The sequence below is a fragment of the Notolepis coatsorum genome (genome assembly GCF_963971535.1).
Source record: "Notolepis coatsorum genome assembly, chromosome: 7".
Lineage (NCBI taxonomy): Eukaryota > Metazoa > Chordata > Actinopteri > Aulopiformes > Paralepididae > Notolepis > Notolepis coatsorum.
The window spans coordinates 66561147-66577562 of record NC_140171.1 but is presented as its reverse complement, the minus strand read 5'-3'; the positions used below and the strand labels follow the sequence as shown (position 1 = coordinate 66577562).

The following is a 16416-nucleotide window of genomic DNA, read 5'->3' as shown; positions in this document are numbered from 1 at the left end:
TGAATATATACCTTATTCACAGCTGAAGTATTCAAATATTAAAGCAGACTTTCCAGAATAAGAGGGCACACAATACGAACTGTAATACCTTGATACAAGAATCCTTATGTTTAACATATTAATCTTACCTGTTTACATTGCCTGGTCCTGACACATGTAACGCACATGGTTATTGTTTACAAAGAAACTCTTACAGAGTATTGCACAACCTTCTTTATTTCAATTTTGTTCATAGCTTATAAAGCTTTCTTTAAAAGAAGGAGGATGTAATATTCATGCTTTGAATATCTCATTTTACGACAGGCGCGCCAGGCGCACCCTGCTATTATGAATACCTGCACAAGGGGTCCTGACAGCCAGTTGGCTGCCAGCCGTGGATGGAGTTACACTCATGATTACTTAATGCTTACCTTGAATAAACATCTTAATGCAATCTCCTCGTCCTGAAGATTATTCTCTTTAAATCGAATACGACAGCTAGTATAATAAATTGTATTATTCAACGTTACATCTTCCAAATAGAACTGCCACCGTGACCAAGCAGAACATATTACACTGGTATTCTGACGAGATGACTCTTCCCCCCGTTTTTTTTTTAATAGTTTCCTTGGAAGTTGGAGGAGACAAGAACGGTTTCAGTTTCACTTCTCGTTCCCATGTCGTCAAATGTCCTTTTTATGAGGCGGGGTGGAAAGGGGAACCGAAATTATACAGATAATGAAGTGAGTAGTTTGACGAGTGGTCGTCGAACCTTAGAACGAACAGTAACACGGCTATCTATCATAGATACAAGTCAAGTTGGTACGAGCGAAGCACCCCAGGGTAAGTTTTTTTTTTAAATCGTGTACACGGGCATAAAGGGTGGGATAAACAGGCATATAGGCCATAGTTCATCAAGACTTCCTCTTTGAATTTTAGAAAATATAATGATAGTAAATCCTGTTGAAGATAACGTTTTTGTTGTTCAGTTAACTCGGATTAAACATTTAAGTAAGCGGTGTTCTCCTTACGAGTATTATTTAACCTTTATTTAACTAGGTAAGTAATTAACAACCAATTCAACGTTACCCACTTATCAGCTCAAAATACACACCTCATCTGTATGCCCACAAGTAACTAATTTAATCTTTATTAAAAACCCCACCCTTTCAGCGGAATAAATGCAATGTTTTTTTTAATTCATAAAATAGTTTAATATTTTCCACCAGATGGAAAGAGCTAACTCAGAGGAGCCTGTGGAGCAGCCTGTGGTGCAGCCTGTGGTGCCCCCCAATGGCAACATCAATGAACTGCTGAATGTCGGCGAAGAGGGCAACATACAGGGACAGGTACACGGGAGTTTTTGTTTTTACAATACATTTCTAGTAAATCACATGTTCCTCTTATAATTGCAAAATATCCTTAGAAATAATCAGTGGTTAACACAAAGCCACCTCCCTCCCATTCTCTGTCAGATGGAGGAGTTCTTAGGCCCCCAGACTGAGTATGATGAGGAAGAGGAGGAGAGGAAGTACTACAGGAGGAAGAGGCTGGGAGTCATAAAGAATGTCCTGGCAGCCAGTGTTGGAGGCATGATCGTATATAGTGTTTACATGGGTAGGCATATTTTTGGTTAAAAAAAATAATATATATATATTTTGATATATGCTTGTCAAAACATTATGTGCTAGAGTCCCAAACTTTTTTGGCCGTGCACCCCCTATCACCTCCCGACCTAGCTGACGCACCCCCCAATGGGTTTCTGTTCGAATTTTTTTTTGCTGGTCTCCGTGCACAGATTTTATTTTTTATTTTATCTCTTCCCACGGCGACTATGGATAGGGAATTTCTTTATTTAATTCAAATGTTCACGACAACATGGATGCATGTACTTTGCCAGCATGTTTAATATCCATAATACTAAAGGTTTGACTAAGATTTGTATGACATTTTATTGTAAAAAAAAATATGTTTTTTTTTTTTAATTCTTTTTATTTACCACCATTAGCCTTTTCATGTCACGCACCACCTAGAGGGCGCTCACGCACCCCTTGTGATGCGCGCACCACAATTTGGGAACCACTGTGCTAGACCATACTATGCCAAACGATATACATAGGTAACTACAGTATGGAGCATGAAATGAAAAGTTTGTATGTGAGAGACAGAGAAAGAGTCTCAGAGACAGAAAAAATACTGTTCTTTCATAATGGGTTTGTGATTATGATTCCTGTGTGTGAGACTAGGGCTGTTGCAGATGCAGCTTATCCTACACTATGACGTGACCTACCGGGATGTCAAGTACACCAACCTGGGTCTGGAGGACATTGACCAGAAGATGCTGATGGGCATCAATGTCACCCCCATCGTAGGCCTGCTCTATACCCCTGTACTCATCAGGTACACACACACACACACACACACACACACACACACACACACACACACACACACACACACACACACACACACTGTACAGGCCCACAGATGTAAGTGTATCTATCTATCTATTTATCTATCTATCTATCTATCTATCTATCTATCTATCTATCTATCTATCTATCTATCTATCTATCTATCTATCTAGGTTCCTTGGCACTAAGTGGATGATGTTCTTGGCATCTGGGATCTATGCCCTCTTTGTCTCTACCAATTACTGGGAGCGTTACTACACCCTGGTTCCATCTGCCGTTGCTATTGGTGTAGCCATTGTGCCCCTGTGGGCCTCATTGGGGAATTACATCACTAGGTGAGGAAAGGGAAATACAGTAACTTCAAGTTACTCTGTGCTGCATTTTCATAGTAAAAACATAATCACACATACAACATAGTAGGAATTAGCAACACCTTGCCTTACCTAACTTTACCTTACCTTACCTTACACAGAATGGCACAACAGTACTATGAGTATGTCAACTATAGGGAGGAGCACGTTCAGGAGCAGAAGAAACTGCCAAAAGGGGCGTGTCACAGCTACATCATCGTTTTCCAATCTGTTTTCTACATCATCTTCCATGTGAGTCTTCAAGTTATCATCTCTACAATATTCCAAGTTCAAGTTTCCTGTACGCTCACATCACCGCTGAATTACACAAGTATTCACAATAAATGTAACAAAACAAAACAAAAAGCACTGTTGCATGTGTCTTCCTTTTCTTTCCCCTCAGCTGAGTTTTGTGTTTGCGGAGTTCCCCATGCGACTTTTTCTCCACCGGATCCTGCACAACTACAATCATACGCTCTTCAGGGTCCAGAGCTGTGGTAAAGACACTGTTTCAACTCTATTCCCACTTTGTCTACATTCAAAACACAATGTGTATTACATATTAAAGCTAATAACTTTTGTAATAAATAAATAATAATAATGGATTGGATTTATATAGCGCTCTTCTCTGACTCAGAGCGCTTCACAGAGTCCATTATTCGTTCATACACAGTCATACCGGTGGTGGTAAGCTACAATTGCAGCCAGTTTGTAAGGCAGTCAAACAGTGCTTATTATTATTAACTCATTGACCGCCGGGAATTAGTCGGGCCCCGCTCTAGCACTGCCACGCTTTAAAAGATAGGAGTGCATCACCTTGTTTGTAGAGCTATAACTATATTCTATATTATAGCTATGGATACAATACTATGGCCCATTTAACATCACCTATCTATCGTTCAATATGTGAAAAAGAATAAATTTTTCCATCCATACGTTCCAGTGTTATACCGTGGTGAATATAAGTATCGTTATAGCGTGGTCTGGGGTAATTCCCAAAAGGCTGAGTAATAGCCTTATATGTCAATTCTACTATAGACGTTGCCGTTTCTTGCCTGTACACGCTACTATTCCCAAATCACATCTATGTCATAGGTATTATGTTTCATCATGAATGCATGAAAGGGGGGGGGGGGTGTTTCTGATTATTTGATCGTCAGTAACGGCATTCGTATTGAACACTAAATGCTTATCAGCCCGATCGGTATAAAAGCATTGCAGGATCAAGCTAAAATTTACGTCAGATAGTCCTTACCTGTGATCGGGAGTATTCCAAAAATAATATTCCAATTGTTTGATCGCCATCTGGTACATCCGATGTCCATTTGGTCCACGGCATAACCCACCACAACATATGGATCGCGGATATTTGACGCACTTCAATGGAACCGGGAGAACCGCTCCACTCGCCCGACAAGGAAAAGTGAGGCTGGAGACATCTGGCCGTTACACAGGCCAAGATACAAGGTTACAAAGGGTGCTTGATACCGCCGTCTAGCTGGATGCGGCCGGTATTGCACTTTGGTGATTTCAGACTCATTCCCTATGGTAACACCAAGGTCCCTGGATGAATAATGAATACAAATATCGGAAAAAAAGGAAAAACTATCAAATAACGAGTATACTTGTTGGCGTTCAAGCGTTGGCTCCCAGTAACGAGTAAACTTGTTGTTGGCGGGGAATAAGTTAAGGTATTGCACTCTGTTTACTTTTTTGTTTTGGTCTGACGTGTGGGTTGGAGTTTAATAACTTATTGTACACTGAATTTCTCTTGACAGAGCCTGAGGTGTGGCCAGCAGTAGCAACCCCTCCCCTATCACAATTAAAATCCAAACCAGACATCAGACAAAAACAAAAACTGTAGGGGTGCTCGAGTGGTGCACCGCATACTGCGACGCAGACCTACGGTGGTAGACCTGGGTTCACCTCCCGCTTCCGGACGGATTTGCCGCATGTTCTCCCCCACATCTTCTCCCGTTCTCCCTCTCCTCTGTCGGTCATGTCTGACCATAAAAAGCTGGAAAAACGCTAAAAAGAAATCTTAAAAAAAAACTAAACAAAGCACCAATACCATGTTGTCACATTTTGCCTAGAGGTTGCTGTTTGACAACATTATATATTCTACCTTTTGATGAACAGAAAATAATTTCACACTGTGTAAGTTGTTTCTCAAATGGATGTTCAGGGTCCTAGCCTCCTGGTGGATGAGTGTTCAGGGTCTGAGCCTCCTGATGGATGAGTGTTCAGGGTCCTAGCCTTCTGATGGAAGAGTGTTCAGGGTCCGAGCCTCCTCATGGAAGAGTGTTCAGGGTCCTAGCCTCCTGGTGGATGAGTGTTCAGGGTTTATAACACGTCTATGTGGTATCTACTGTTGACCTTGTGTCCCCCTCTCATGATCCCCTGCCCCCACCTTCCACCAAAGGGCTAATGTAGGTCGCAAGGGGTTAAATGATAGACCCCTTATATCTACAGCATTGACCTCACATGGTTTCATGAAGCCAATGATGAAATTCTCTTTTAAAAAACATGTACAGTATGTACAGTACAACTCTATCAGCTGAGTAACAATGTTCATCAAAGTGTTGAGTGCTACAGTGTGATTCTGTGTCTTTTCATAAAGCAGCAGTTACTGTCGTTACACCACAGTCTGAACTTCCCCTTAAACACATGAGCCACCTTCACTCTCATTGTTTTCTTCCTTTTCACTGCCCAATTCAAACGTTTGCCTTCACCCCCACTCATCAACTGTGACACATGTGTTTTCAGGTGCAGAAATCAGTGGAGTTATTCCAGGGTTCAACACCACGGTGCTGGTCAGCCTGCCTCGCTCCATGCTCCTCATCCAGGTGGAGAGCATCCTCATGGCCTTCGCATTCCTGGCCATGATCACTGTAAGCTCACCTGAATCACAACACCACAGTCACCATGATCACTGTAAGCTCACCTTCTGAATCACAACACCACAGTCACCATGATCACTGTAAGCTCACCTTCTGAATCACAACACCACAGTCACCATGATCACTGTAAGCTCACCTTCTGAATCACAACACCACAGTCACCATGATCACTGTAAGCTCACCTTCTGAATCACAACACCACAGTCACCATGATCACTGTAAGCTCACCTTCTGAATCACAACATCACAGTCACCATGATCACTAAGCTCACCTTCTGAATCACAACATCAGTCACCATGATCACTAAGCTCACCTTCTGAATCATAACATCAGTCACCATGATCACTGTAAGCTCACCTTCTGAATCATAACATCAGTCACCATGATCCCTGTAAACTGGGAGTGGGAGAGGGGTGGGGGATTTATCCAATAGTAAAATGCCAACGGTATCATGTATCATCCCTATCATGTCCATCATCCCTACCAGTAACACTTTATTCACCAAGTAGGCTACACTGAACGTATAGTCATCTGTCTTGGTAACAGTGGTCGACAGCACAGTACTGTATATGTACTGACATGCCTGGTACAAGGACAGGCCTGCAGGTACAGCAGGACATGCAGTACAGCAAGACATTAAACCACATTCATCCCTCTACATACACATAATGCCATGTACATCAATGTTCCTGAGGTCTTGATTTAAACAGTCTTATTCTCTGCACTCGGTTTCCCAAATGATCACAGTAAAACATGGCTGCTTAGCCCTCTTCTCCTCTGCACCCGGCTTCCCAAATGATCACAGTAAAACATGGCTGGCTCATCAGAAAACATCACTCGGCAGGATACAAAAGAGATGGATCGCTCTGTCTCTCCCCTGCAGTTCCTGGTGCTGTGCGGCGCTGCCTACCGTCCAACAGAAGAGATAGACCTCCGCAGCATTGGCTGGGGCAACATCTTCCAGCTGCCCTTCAAACACCTGAGGGACTACCGCCTCCGTCTGCTCTGCCCCTTCTTCGTCTACAGTGGTTTTGAGATGGTCTTCGCTGTTACTGGATTCTCCCTGGTATGGACACATCACTGCCCTGCGTTGATGTGAAAATAACTATTTCCTTTTCCGTTTGTGGTTGTTACATGTCAGCCAGTGTTCTCTCTCCGTATGACTAACTATCGAATACTATTTGCTGAATGATCATTTAACAAATCCATGGTCTCTCTCTCTCTCTCCTCCTCCTTTCCTAGTCATATGGTGTGTGTGCAGTGGGCTTGGAACATCTCTGGCTCCTGATAGTGGTCTACGGCCTCTCCTGCTCCCTCTTCTCCTCCCTCTCTCTCCTCCTCCTGCGTTTTCCACGCTGGCTGTGTCTGCTAGGGGGCGCGGCCGTGCACCTGGTGCTGGTGGTAGTGCTGATGTGGTGGGCTCCACCTCCACGCTCCCCGGGCCTCCTGGGGCCTCTGCTGGTCTTTTCTGTACTCTGGGGCCTTGGCACGGCCCTTAACAAGACTGGACTCAGCAGTGAGTGCACGCATACATACATACGTACATACATACATACATACATACATACATACATACATACATACATACATACATACATACATACATACATACATACATACATACATACATACATGCATACATACATACATACATACATACATACATACATACATACATACATACATACATACAGACTCACAGGAGTGTATTCACCCCCTCACCGCTTCTCTCCTCCCTCCTCACCGTGGGCCAGTTCTACTGGGTATGCTGTATGAGGATAAGGAGCGTTTGGACTTTGTCTACACCATCTACCACTGGTGGCAGGCCATCGCCATCTTCATAGTCTACCTCTGGTCCAGACTGCCCATGAGGGTATGTGACTGTTTGTGTGTTTGTGTGTACACTCCTGTCACTCCTGTCCTGGTGAAGAACTTGGGAACTATATAATATATTTCTCACGTCCTTCCATTCCTCCTCCTTAGGCCAAACTCTCCATCCTATTGGTTACTCTGTTACTGGCCTGCTATTGCTACTGGGTGATGGAGCGTCGCCTGGCCAGGAAGGTGCCTTTCAGACTGCCTCGGATCCCCCGCCCACAGCACAAGGTAACCAATCGCAATTAGGGATGTTCGATATTGGCTTTTTTACCTATACCGATATTGTCCAACTCTTAATTTCCGATACCGATATCAACCGATACCCATATATGCAGGGTTTCCCCCCCCCAAAAAAACGGAATAATTTCACGTAATTAACATTACATATATCTTTTAACCCATCTTTCGCCAATGACGGATTCAGACGTCATTCCTCGCCATGCTTAATCTGCCAATGACGGATTACGCCGTCATAGAGATCAATATTTAAAAAATCTGTCATGGTAATCATATTTCACCGACGCATCATTGACGGGTGCTGGGGATCTCCACTCAACTCTCCAACGGTTCAATATCGCCACCTGGTGGCCGATCGCCAAACCGGAAGTGGGGCCGGAAGTGCTTGGTGTCACCCCTATTCCGTCCGCCACTCGCGATCGCTCGCGGGACTCCATCTTGACACACTGGATAATCGATCGGTTGCCATAACTCAATAAACAACGTTATTTGGACGTATATATTATTATACAACCCGGAAATGGTTCGTCTAGATCAACATCCCATAATAGCGATCTTTCTGCTCCACGCTGATCACCCAACAGTCAGAGGAAGCTGCGGTGAGTTTCAGCGTGTTTGATTATTATTATCCATACAAACTGCTATGATCAACATATCACCCATACTACATGATTCATTTAACGTCGGTCATTGCATTATAAACGACCCCCCCCCCCCCCCCCCCCCCCCTCCGGTCACCAGCAGATGATGAGTCATGACGTTTAGGACCTTGTACAATTGAAATTTTTTATCTGACAATAGCTAATCGATGTTGAATGGGCCATAGTAATGTCAATTTAGCAATACAATTTAAAAAGTTATGGCCCTGCAAAGTAGGTGAACATATCCATAGACAAATAGAGCTGGCAGAGAAGGGATTAGGACGAATCAAAGTGGTGGCGGAGAATGGGTTAACTAACACAACATTATGCATACTTTTGAAAATAAATAAAATCAGAATTTGTTCTTACTTGCTTGCCTGGGTAAATAAAGGTTAAATAAATGTAAAAAAATATATATATATATTTTAAAACCGATACCGATAATTTCCGATATCACATTTTAATGCCAATATCGGTAGGCCGATAATATCGCAATCCATTTTTTCTGATTGGCCAACCCTCCTGATTCAGTGCCAGGGCAGCGCTGCCCAAAGTAGGGCCAGCGGGCTGAATTAGGCCCTCTTGTTATCTCGCTGGCCACATCTTGTGTGGCCGTCCCTTTCTAATCTTTTTTTTTTGGCAGACTTCTTGGCAAGTGTTGGATGGGGGGCTCTTTTGGAACCTTCCTCCCAGCCTCCAAAGGGGTCCAGAGACCGTCAGCAATGATAATGCCAGGCAAAATATGCTCCACACTCTTCCCGGTCTCTAGGTCTTCTAGGCAGGGTTGTCCTCTGAGCCCCGGACTATTTGCGCTTTCCGTCCAACCATTAGCCCAATTTATTAGGCAAACAGAAGAAATCGCCCCTATAATAATCAATGATACAACTAGAGCTGCCGCGGTATTCATGTTTTCCTTACCGCACACATTTGCAAAATATTTCCTACCGCCGCGGTATTACCGCACACACACACACAAAAAAAAAAAGTTTGAATGCATTTTTTTTGTAGTCTACTCTTTATATAGCATATAGCCTGCCTCTAGTCTAAATGTCTATCTTTAGAGGATGACTTTGCAGCATGAATATTGTTTGGGATTCGGCATGCACGCATTCGTTATTAAAAGTGAAACACTGATTCGAAGTCTCCCCTCGGTGTCGCGCCCGCCGGTTACCCCCCCGACCCTTTCTTCTTCTTATTATTATAACGTTACTACTTATGATTACAAAGGCATTCGATTTGTGGCATTAACGTTAGTATAGTTACACGTTCGTATTTACCGGACCACATAGCAAGGCAAGCGTTACTCAATTAATATCTAAGTTCCTTTCTTTGCTCAGAGCGTGCCGAGTTGTACCCATTCTGCGGTCTGTTAATAAAGTTTTCAATCAGACAAGTGTATAGAACGAAGGGCTTTTATTATAACATTTCGTTGCAGTAAAATCATTATGCCTCGTTCCCTGAGGAGCGACGGCGTCGGTAATCCACTCCGGTCTCCGGTGGGAGCTAACGTACTATTAGCCGTGTTGTGATGGCTGAGATTCAGGAAGTAAACGCACTGCAAGATGCTCCAAGCATGTGACGCGTATCTCTTCTGACCAATCAGTGGTCTGCAGTGTTTCATGTGACTTTTCTGGTACCCAATAGGGTCGCTTGGAATCTCGACAGAGAAGTAGGGTATATCTGCAGAGCCGCAAGCCCAACGAGAGCGTAATAATAATAATAATAATAATATAATAAAAAACAGCAGTGATGCCGGTATTCAGCCCAACGCTGCGGTGGGCATGATGTAACAGCGATACCGCGGTAATACCGATACCGCGGCAGCTCTAGATACAACACACAAAATTGCTCTTTAAGTGGATTACTTAATTTTTTTTATGAAAGACCCCTCCCAGAAAGACCCCTCCCAATCAGCCACAAAGTTACTTAACACATTGAGTGCCAGCCACGAGAAATCTCGTGATTTCATGCCATGCGTTGCGTGCCAGGGACGAGAAATCTCGTTATTGCTTTTATTAGCGATATCCATTCATTTTTCATCAATCTAGCCTCACGTTATCATTGGGACTGTCTATGAGCTCGAACAGGGATAATACCGCCCCCTATCGTCTCCCGGATGGTAATGCACCCATTGGACTCAATGGAAATGCATTGGGGGAAAAAAACCCGGAATCCACATTTTACTTCTCAGTCATGTAACCGGAGACGATTGGATTCATTGTGGACACTCAGAGCAGCGTGGAATATGTGTTTCGAGGTTGGATCGTTGGATCAATAAACGCGATCGATATTTGGATATTTGGAATTATTCTGATCAGGAATTGGAATAATCTTTTTGCAGAACATCTGATGTGAGGTAAGGAATCTATTTTACCAGTCTCGGGGTAATCGGATGTTTCTTTCACACATTCCACAACGTGTCTCCTATGTGTGTGTGTGCGTGCCGTTAGCGCCAGGCAGGGCATAGATAATCGATTTTTCAGCCCGCTTCTCTAGCGTGCATAAGTACACATATACTATCGATAATCTAGCGTTTATTTGAAAACAATTCATAAATCAGCCGGAAAATGACAACGTGTTGTGTGTATTCCAGTAAAGAGCTATTATCACGGAATCTTTTTTTCCCCCTAGAGATTTCCAAAAACGTTCGTTTTTCAAAACGGTATAAAACGGAAATGTACAGATGAAAAAACAATCCGTTGCATACATGTTGACTGCAAGCAAGTCATTGATAAGCGATAGGCGTATTAGACACATAGCCATAATATAGAATATAGAAATAGCTCTGTGAAAATCATGAAATATCGTAAAAGCAGTCCAAAAAGGCTGGCATTCAAGCGATAAATCGTGCGCCCCCTGCTGGCACTCAACGTGTTAATATAATTGATGACTTCGGTAAATTATCAGGCTTCAAAATGAACTGGCCCAAATCAGCTTGTCTACCTCTTAATGAGTTGGCCAAAGCGGTGCAACTACCGGCTGACATCCCCATAGTTCAGTGCTTCTCAAACTTTTTCTGTCAGGCCCCCCTTTGGTGGACCAAAATATTTTGGCCCCCCCCCTCGCCCCAACAAAATAGTCATGAAATGGGCCATGTTTAAATTTATTGAAATAACACCAATATCGTGACCTTTCATATTTGCAAAACAGCAGATCTTCACTCAGTGACTGGGAATTTACAAAGCAAACATAGGAAATAAGCAAACAGTCTTTATTGCTGTCAGTCTTTGACAAGGCAACACGCATGTCATCCTCAAGGCTCAACTTGGCCCTATATTTTGTTTTCAGAGCTGTCATGGATGAAAAGCCAGCTTCACACAGATATGTGGTGCTGAATGGTATCAACACCTTAACTGCTGCATCATGAGATACTTGGTACTCAGCACCACACTCTGAAACTAGCTCTCTAGGTGGTATCAGATGAGATTTCAATGAGTTCTTCCAAGAGTTTGGATGGAGATGTGTCAGGAAGCTTTGTCTCAATGTTGTCTGTAAAGTTTTTTTTTTATCCAGAGTAACTTGGTGATCCTTTTCTGTGTTTTATTAAATAATGATTTTCAGATTTTGAGAAATGGTCAAACTTATCCAAATATGGCAACAGATAGCACTTTAGTGATAATTTTCTGTAATCTGTAATTTTTATTTTTTTTTATCTCAAGGACCTCCCTGTCATGCCTCTGCGCCCCCCCTGGGGGGTGCGCCCCACACTTTGAGAAACACTGCCATAGTTGAACATTTTAAGTACTTATTGTTACAACCCCAGTATGCATAGAGATTTTTCCCACACTAAATCAGACCACTAAATAGGGCTGGGCGATATGGAAAAAAATCATATCGCGATAACGATATGATAATGTTATCATATTTCTCAATATCGATAATTATCGAATTGTTTTACATTTTTTTTTTTTTTTTTTTTTTTAACAACAGATGTATGTTTATTTTGCAGCAATTCTTTGTCATTGCCACCATCTTTAGTGTTACATCCCCTCACACTCCAGTTCTCAGGCTGCAGCTGGTTTAAAAGCTAAAGTAAACCGGCTTCTCTGCTGGCTGTGGCTCCAGGGGAGTTGAACAGTTCTGGCTCTGCTAGTTTATTTTCGATCTTTTGGCGCTTTGTTGGTGGACAAACCACCGCACATGTGCACCGTGACTCGTGACTGGAGTCTAGCTCTGCTAGCACACATAGCCTACTGTGTACAGACGGTTTCAAACTGTATTTTAAATTAGAAAGCAAACAAAATAAATGGACAAGAGAAAAATACATCTCAATTTGGTCAGTATTGTCATTTGGACAAGCAAAGTCATTACTTTAAGTTGCAGGCAAGAAAGACAAGTCTGTCCACTGTCTCTGGTTTTAAAACTGCCCTGTTGCAGGTCAAAAAAAAAAAAAAAAAAAAAAAAAAAAAAACGATTTTTCGATTCTTTTTTAATTTCGATATTCGATATCTATTATTAAAATATATCGCGATATTTATCGTTATCGTTATATCGCCCAGCCCTACCACTAAATATAACTTCACAGGTACATAAAATACACCAAGATCTGGATAGATGGTCGAGCCTTCCTAACTCTTTACAGGCCTGTCCATCCATAATCAAAATGAACATACTACCTAGGATACATTTTGTTACCTCAATGCTCCCCCTGCCTCCTCCAATAGACCACTTGCGCAAGACACAAACTATGATATCTACATTTATTTGGGATAACAAACGCCCGAGAATCAAAAGAACTACCAATCAACGTAGGAAACAGGATGGGGGCTTGGCAATCCCCGATTTTAAGTTGTATTTCTGGTCCTTCTCGCTGAGACCCCTGATAAGCTGATTTGACCCTGAAATTGCTGTGTCTTGGCGCTCCTTAGAAGCAGCAGTGGTCTTACCACAAAGACTACAGGATGTAGTATACTCCAATATCCCTATATAAAATGCCAATTATGATATGGACTGATCATATCCCACGTATGATATCTACATTTATTTGGGATAACAAACGCCTGAGAATCAAAAGAACTACCAATCAACGTAGGAAACAGGATGGGGGCTCGGCAATCCCCGATTTTAAGTTGTATTTCTGGTCCTCCTCGCTGAGACCCCTGATAAGCTGATTTGACCCTGAAATTGCTGTGTCTTGGCGCTCCTTAGAAGCAGCAGTGGTCTTACCACAAAGACTACAGGATGTAGTATACTCCAATATCCCTATATAAAATGCCAATTACGATATGGACTGATCATATCCCACGTATTTCAAACATGGCGTAATGTACAGAGGTCTTGTGCTGTCAAATGCCCATGGCAACTTGACACTCCAATTTTTCATAACCAACAACTACTTGTTGGTCACAAACCTGTTAATATTCCTCAATGGGAGAGGAGGGGAGTTCATACTATGGGGTAGCCCCTTTTGTGACTGTGATGCACGCCAACAGGGTTTGGACGAGTGAATCCACAGTCCCTTGCTCCTTCATAGGAAAATCCCATAATTAACTCTGAAGAACTGGTCCTCCACGAAACGCTCGTTGTACAAGTATCGCAGAGAAATTTCAAAGGTACTCACAGTTGCACGAGGGTATTGGACAGAGAAACGCAATGGTTTGAAAGCTCGGCATTGCTAATAAACATTTAAAATAATTTTTATAAACTGGTCAACACTGCTCAAAACAGCTTTAGCTGCCTGATGCCGAAAATAAAGCTGTGTTGACCAGTTTATAAAAATGATTTTAAATGTTTATTAGCAACGCCGAGCTTTCAAACCATTGCGTTTCTCTGTCCAAGACCCTGATAACTCACAATGATTAATTGGTGTCTGACACTACTGGATATCATCTATATGGAAATCTCTACTGCACGTATAATTGGGGTGGGACAGACCAGCATTGAGCTGTGGGTCGCAACGGCCGATAAAGTAAAGGCCACTATCTAGCAGCGGAGCAGGGTTTAGTTTAGTTTATTTATTTAGCACATTATAAAAAAAAAAAAACAGTGCTAGGAGGGAACGAAGCCCAAAGGGCTTGTACAATAGGGTTGGGATGTTGGTCCTGGGAAATGTCCAATGTCTTTTGTGGTGTTTGTGATCATATAATTTGTTTATATTTTTTAGGTTCTGTATTTATTATTTGTATTATATTTGTTATTCTATTGTTATTGTCTGGTGTTCTGTTTATTATTATTATTACTGTATTATGTGCTGTCATGTTTTGTTTTATATTCTATGAAAAAAAAATAAAGAGAAAATAAAGAATTTGAAAAAAAGAAAAAGAAAGCAGGTTGTTCGTTACAGGCACAGAAACAGCCCATTGAGAACAGAACTGAAACGGAGGGGCTGCTAGAATGCATAATCCTAATGGGGTTTTTTGCTCTGCAAAAAAACTTCAAAGACATGTTTAGGGGACCTCAAAGACCTGTATTTACTTGTTGAGAAGGACTAAAATATGTCCTCTTTAACAACAATTCAGACATTCAGCGCCCACAGGACAGTGCTGGGGCCAGGATTATACTGAAAAAGCAACACACTTTAGAGCGCTGGTCGCAGTCAGCACTGCAGTAGTGGTTGACTTCCACATCGGTCACCAAACCTTCATAATAGGAACCTTGGTTTAGCCAAAAGAACATCCTTCACTACCATATCATTCCATTTGTTTCCTCAGGTGAAGGGCTACCGCTATCTGGAGGAGGACAACTCGGACGAGTCTGACTCAGAGCAGAGCATTGTGGAGGATGAGGACGAGGATGAAGAGCAGCGGGGGGAGGAGGGAGGAGCAGCAGCAGAGAACAGGGAGGACTGTGGCGTGGATGCAGGATCCCAGGGATCTGATTCGCCCAGAGCCGGAAGGGAAGGGGCCAGGGGTCGTCGTCGGAGAGGGGATGACAACTGCGGGCGGGTGGGAGAGAGGGAGGAGCATGAGGGATGATAGAAGAGAGGAAGGGAGGGAAGAGGAGAGGAAAGGGTCTGTAGAGGGCAGAGAAGGAGAAGAAGTAAGGTAACAGTGTTCATGACACCATGAAGTGCCCTGCTAGAATATTGATACATTGGTTACAAATAAGTCATGATCAAGATGAGTCATACTGTAATATATATATATAGTACACGTTGTATATAGAAGGACATTAATTAGTTATGCAACAATACTTGTGGCAACACTCATCAGGTTCAAGTTCAAGTTTCTTGTATATTAGAGCCAGACTGATACTTGATATTTAGGGCTTATCCATATCTTTATATGTAGGTAATTGTCATTTTAGTAGTGATTTTTCTCATTATGTTCTGTAAAAAAAAATCATATCGGCACCTATCGGCCAACACGCCAATGTCTTTGATAGGCCAATATCAGCCAATTAAATCGGTCAGGCTCTAATATGTATGTTAATACAAGGTCAACTGCTCAGCAGTAGGAGCACTAGATGCATAGAGCAGGGGTTCATGCTGATTTGTATGAATTCAATAACTATAAGCATATTCATAGATGCAGAGAAGGCCAAAAGGGTGGGGGTGTTTCTCTATATCTCAATCCGAACATGGTGTATAAAGAAAGGCATGACATCGAAAAGTATTTAACCCTTTCTGCTGAGGCTGTGTTTTTGTTGAAACCCACCAGGCCATTATTGCATGTATTTATAGACCTCCCAGCTTTAGCTTGTCTGCATTCAATGCTGATCTAACAAATGTTCTGGATGTCATTTCCAAAGAAGGGAAAAATGCTATTTAATGGGTGACCTAAATATCAATTTTATAAACCATAAGAATGATAACTCACCTAAGGAGTTTATTGACACAATGTATTCCCACTACTTTCATCCTATGATTGCAGTAGCAACCAGAGTGACGGAGACATCTGCCACTCTGATTGACAATATCTTTACTAATGTGTTGGATAAGAGCATGAAATCAGGAGTTCTGTGCATGGATATTGCTGATCATTGTCCAATCTTTCTCATATTATATAGGGAACATGATAAGTCTCCATCTATACTATATCCTAAATATAAGAGAAGCTTTAATGAAGCTAGTTTGAC

At 42.3% G+C, this 16416-nt stretch overlaps 1 protein-coding gene across 1 annotated transcript; it reads left to right on the top strand.

Annotated features, from left to right (window-relative positions):
- Nucleotides 1–618: 618 nt before the first annotated feature.
- Nucleotides 619–15314, top strand: unc93b1 (unc-93 homolog B1, TLR signaling regulator; the record flags this gene model as incomplete). The annotated part of the gene is made up of 13 exons (XM_084318301.1): nucleotides 619–822; nucleotides 1209–1328; nucleotides 1455–1596; nucleotides 2226–2379; nucleotides 2567–2728; nucleotides 2866–2995; nucleotides 3147–3240; nucleotides 5510–5634; nucleotides 6528–6710; nucleotides 6887–7160; nucleotides 7399–7517; nucleotides 7628–7750; nucleotides 15051–15314. Exons 2-13 carry the CDS (start codon nucleotides 1209–1211, stop codon nucleotides 15312–15314), a joined length of 1890 nt encoding a protein of 629 aa, XP_084174427.1. The 5' UTR covers nucleotides 619–822.
- Between the last annotated feature and the right edge of the window lie 1102 nt (nucleotides 15315–16416).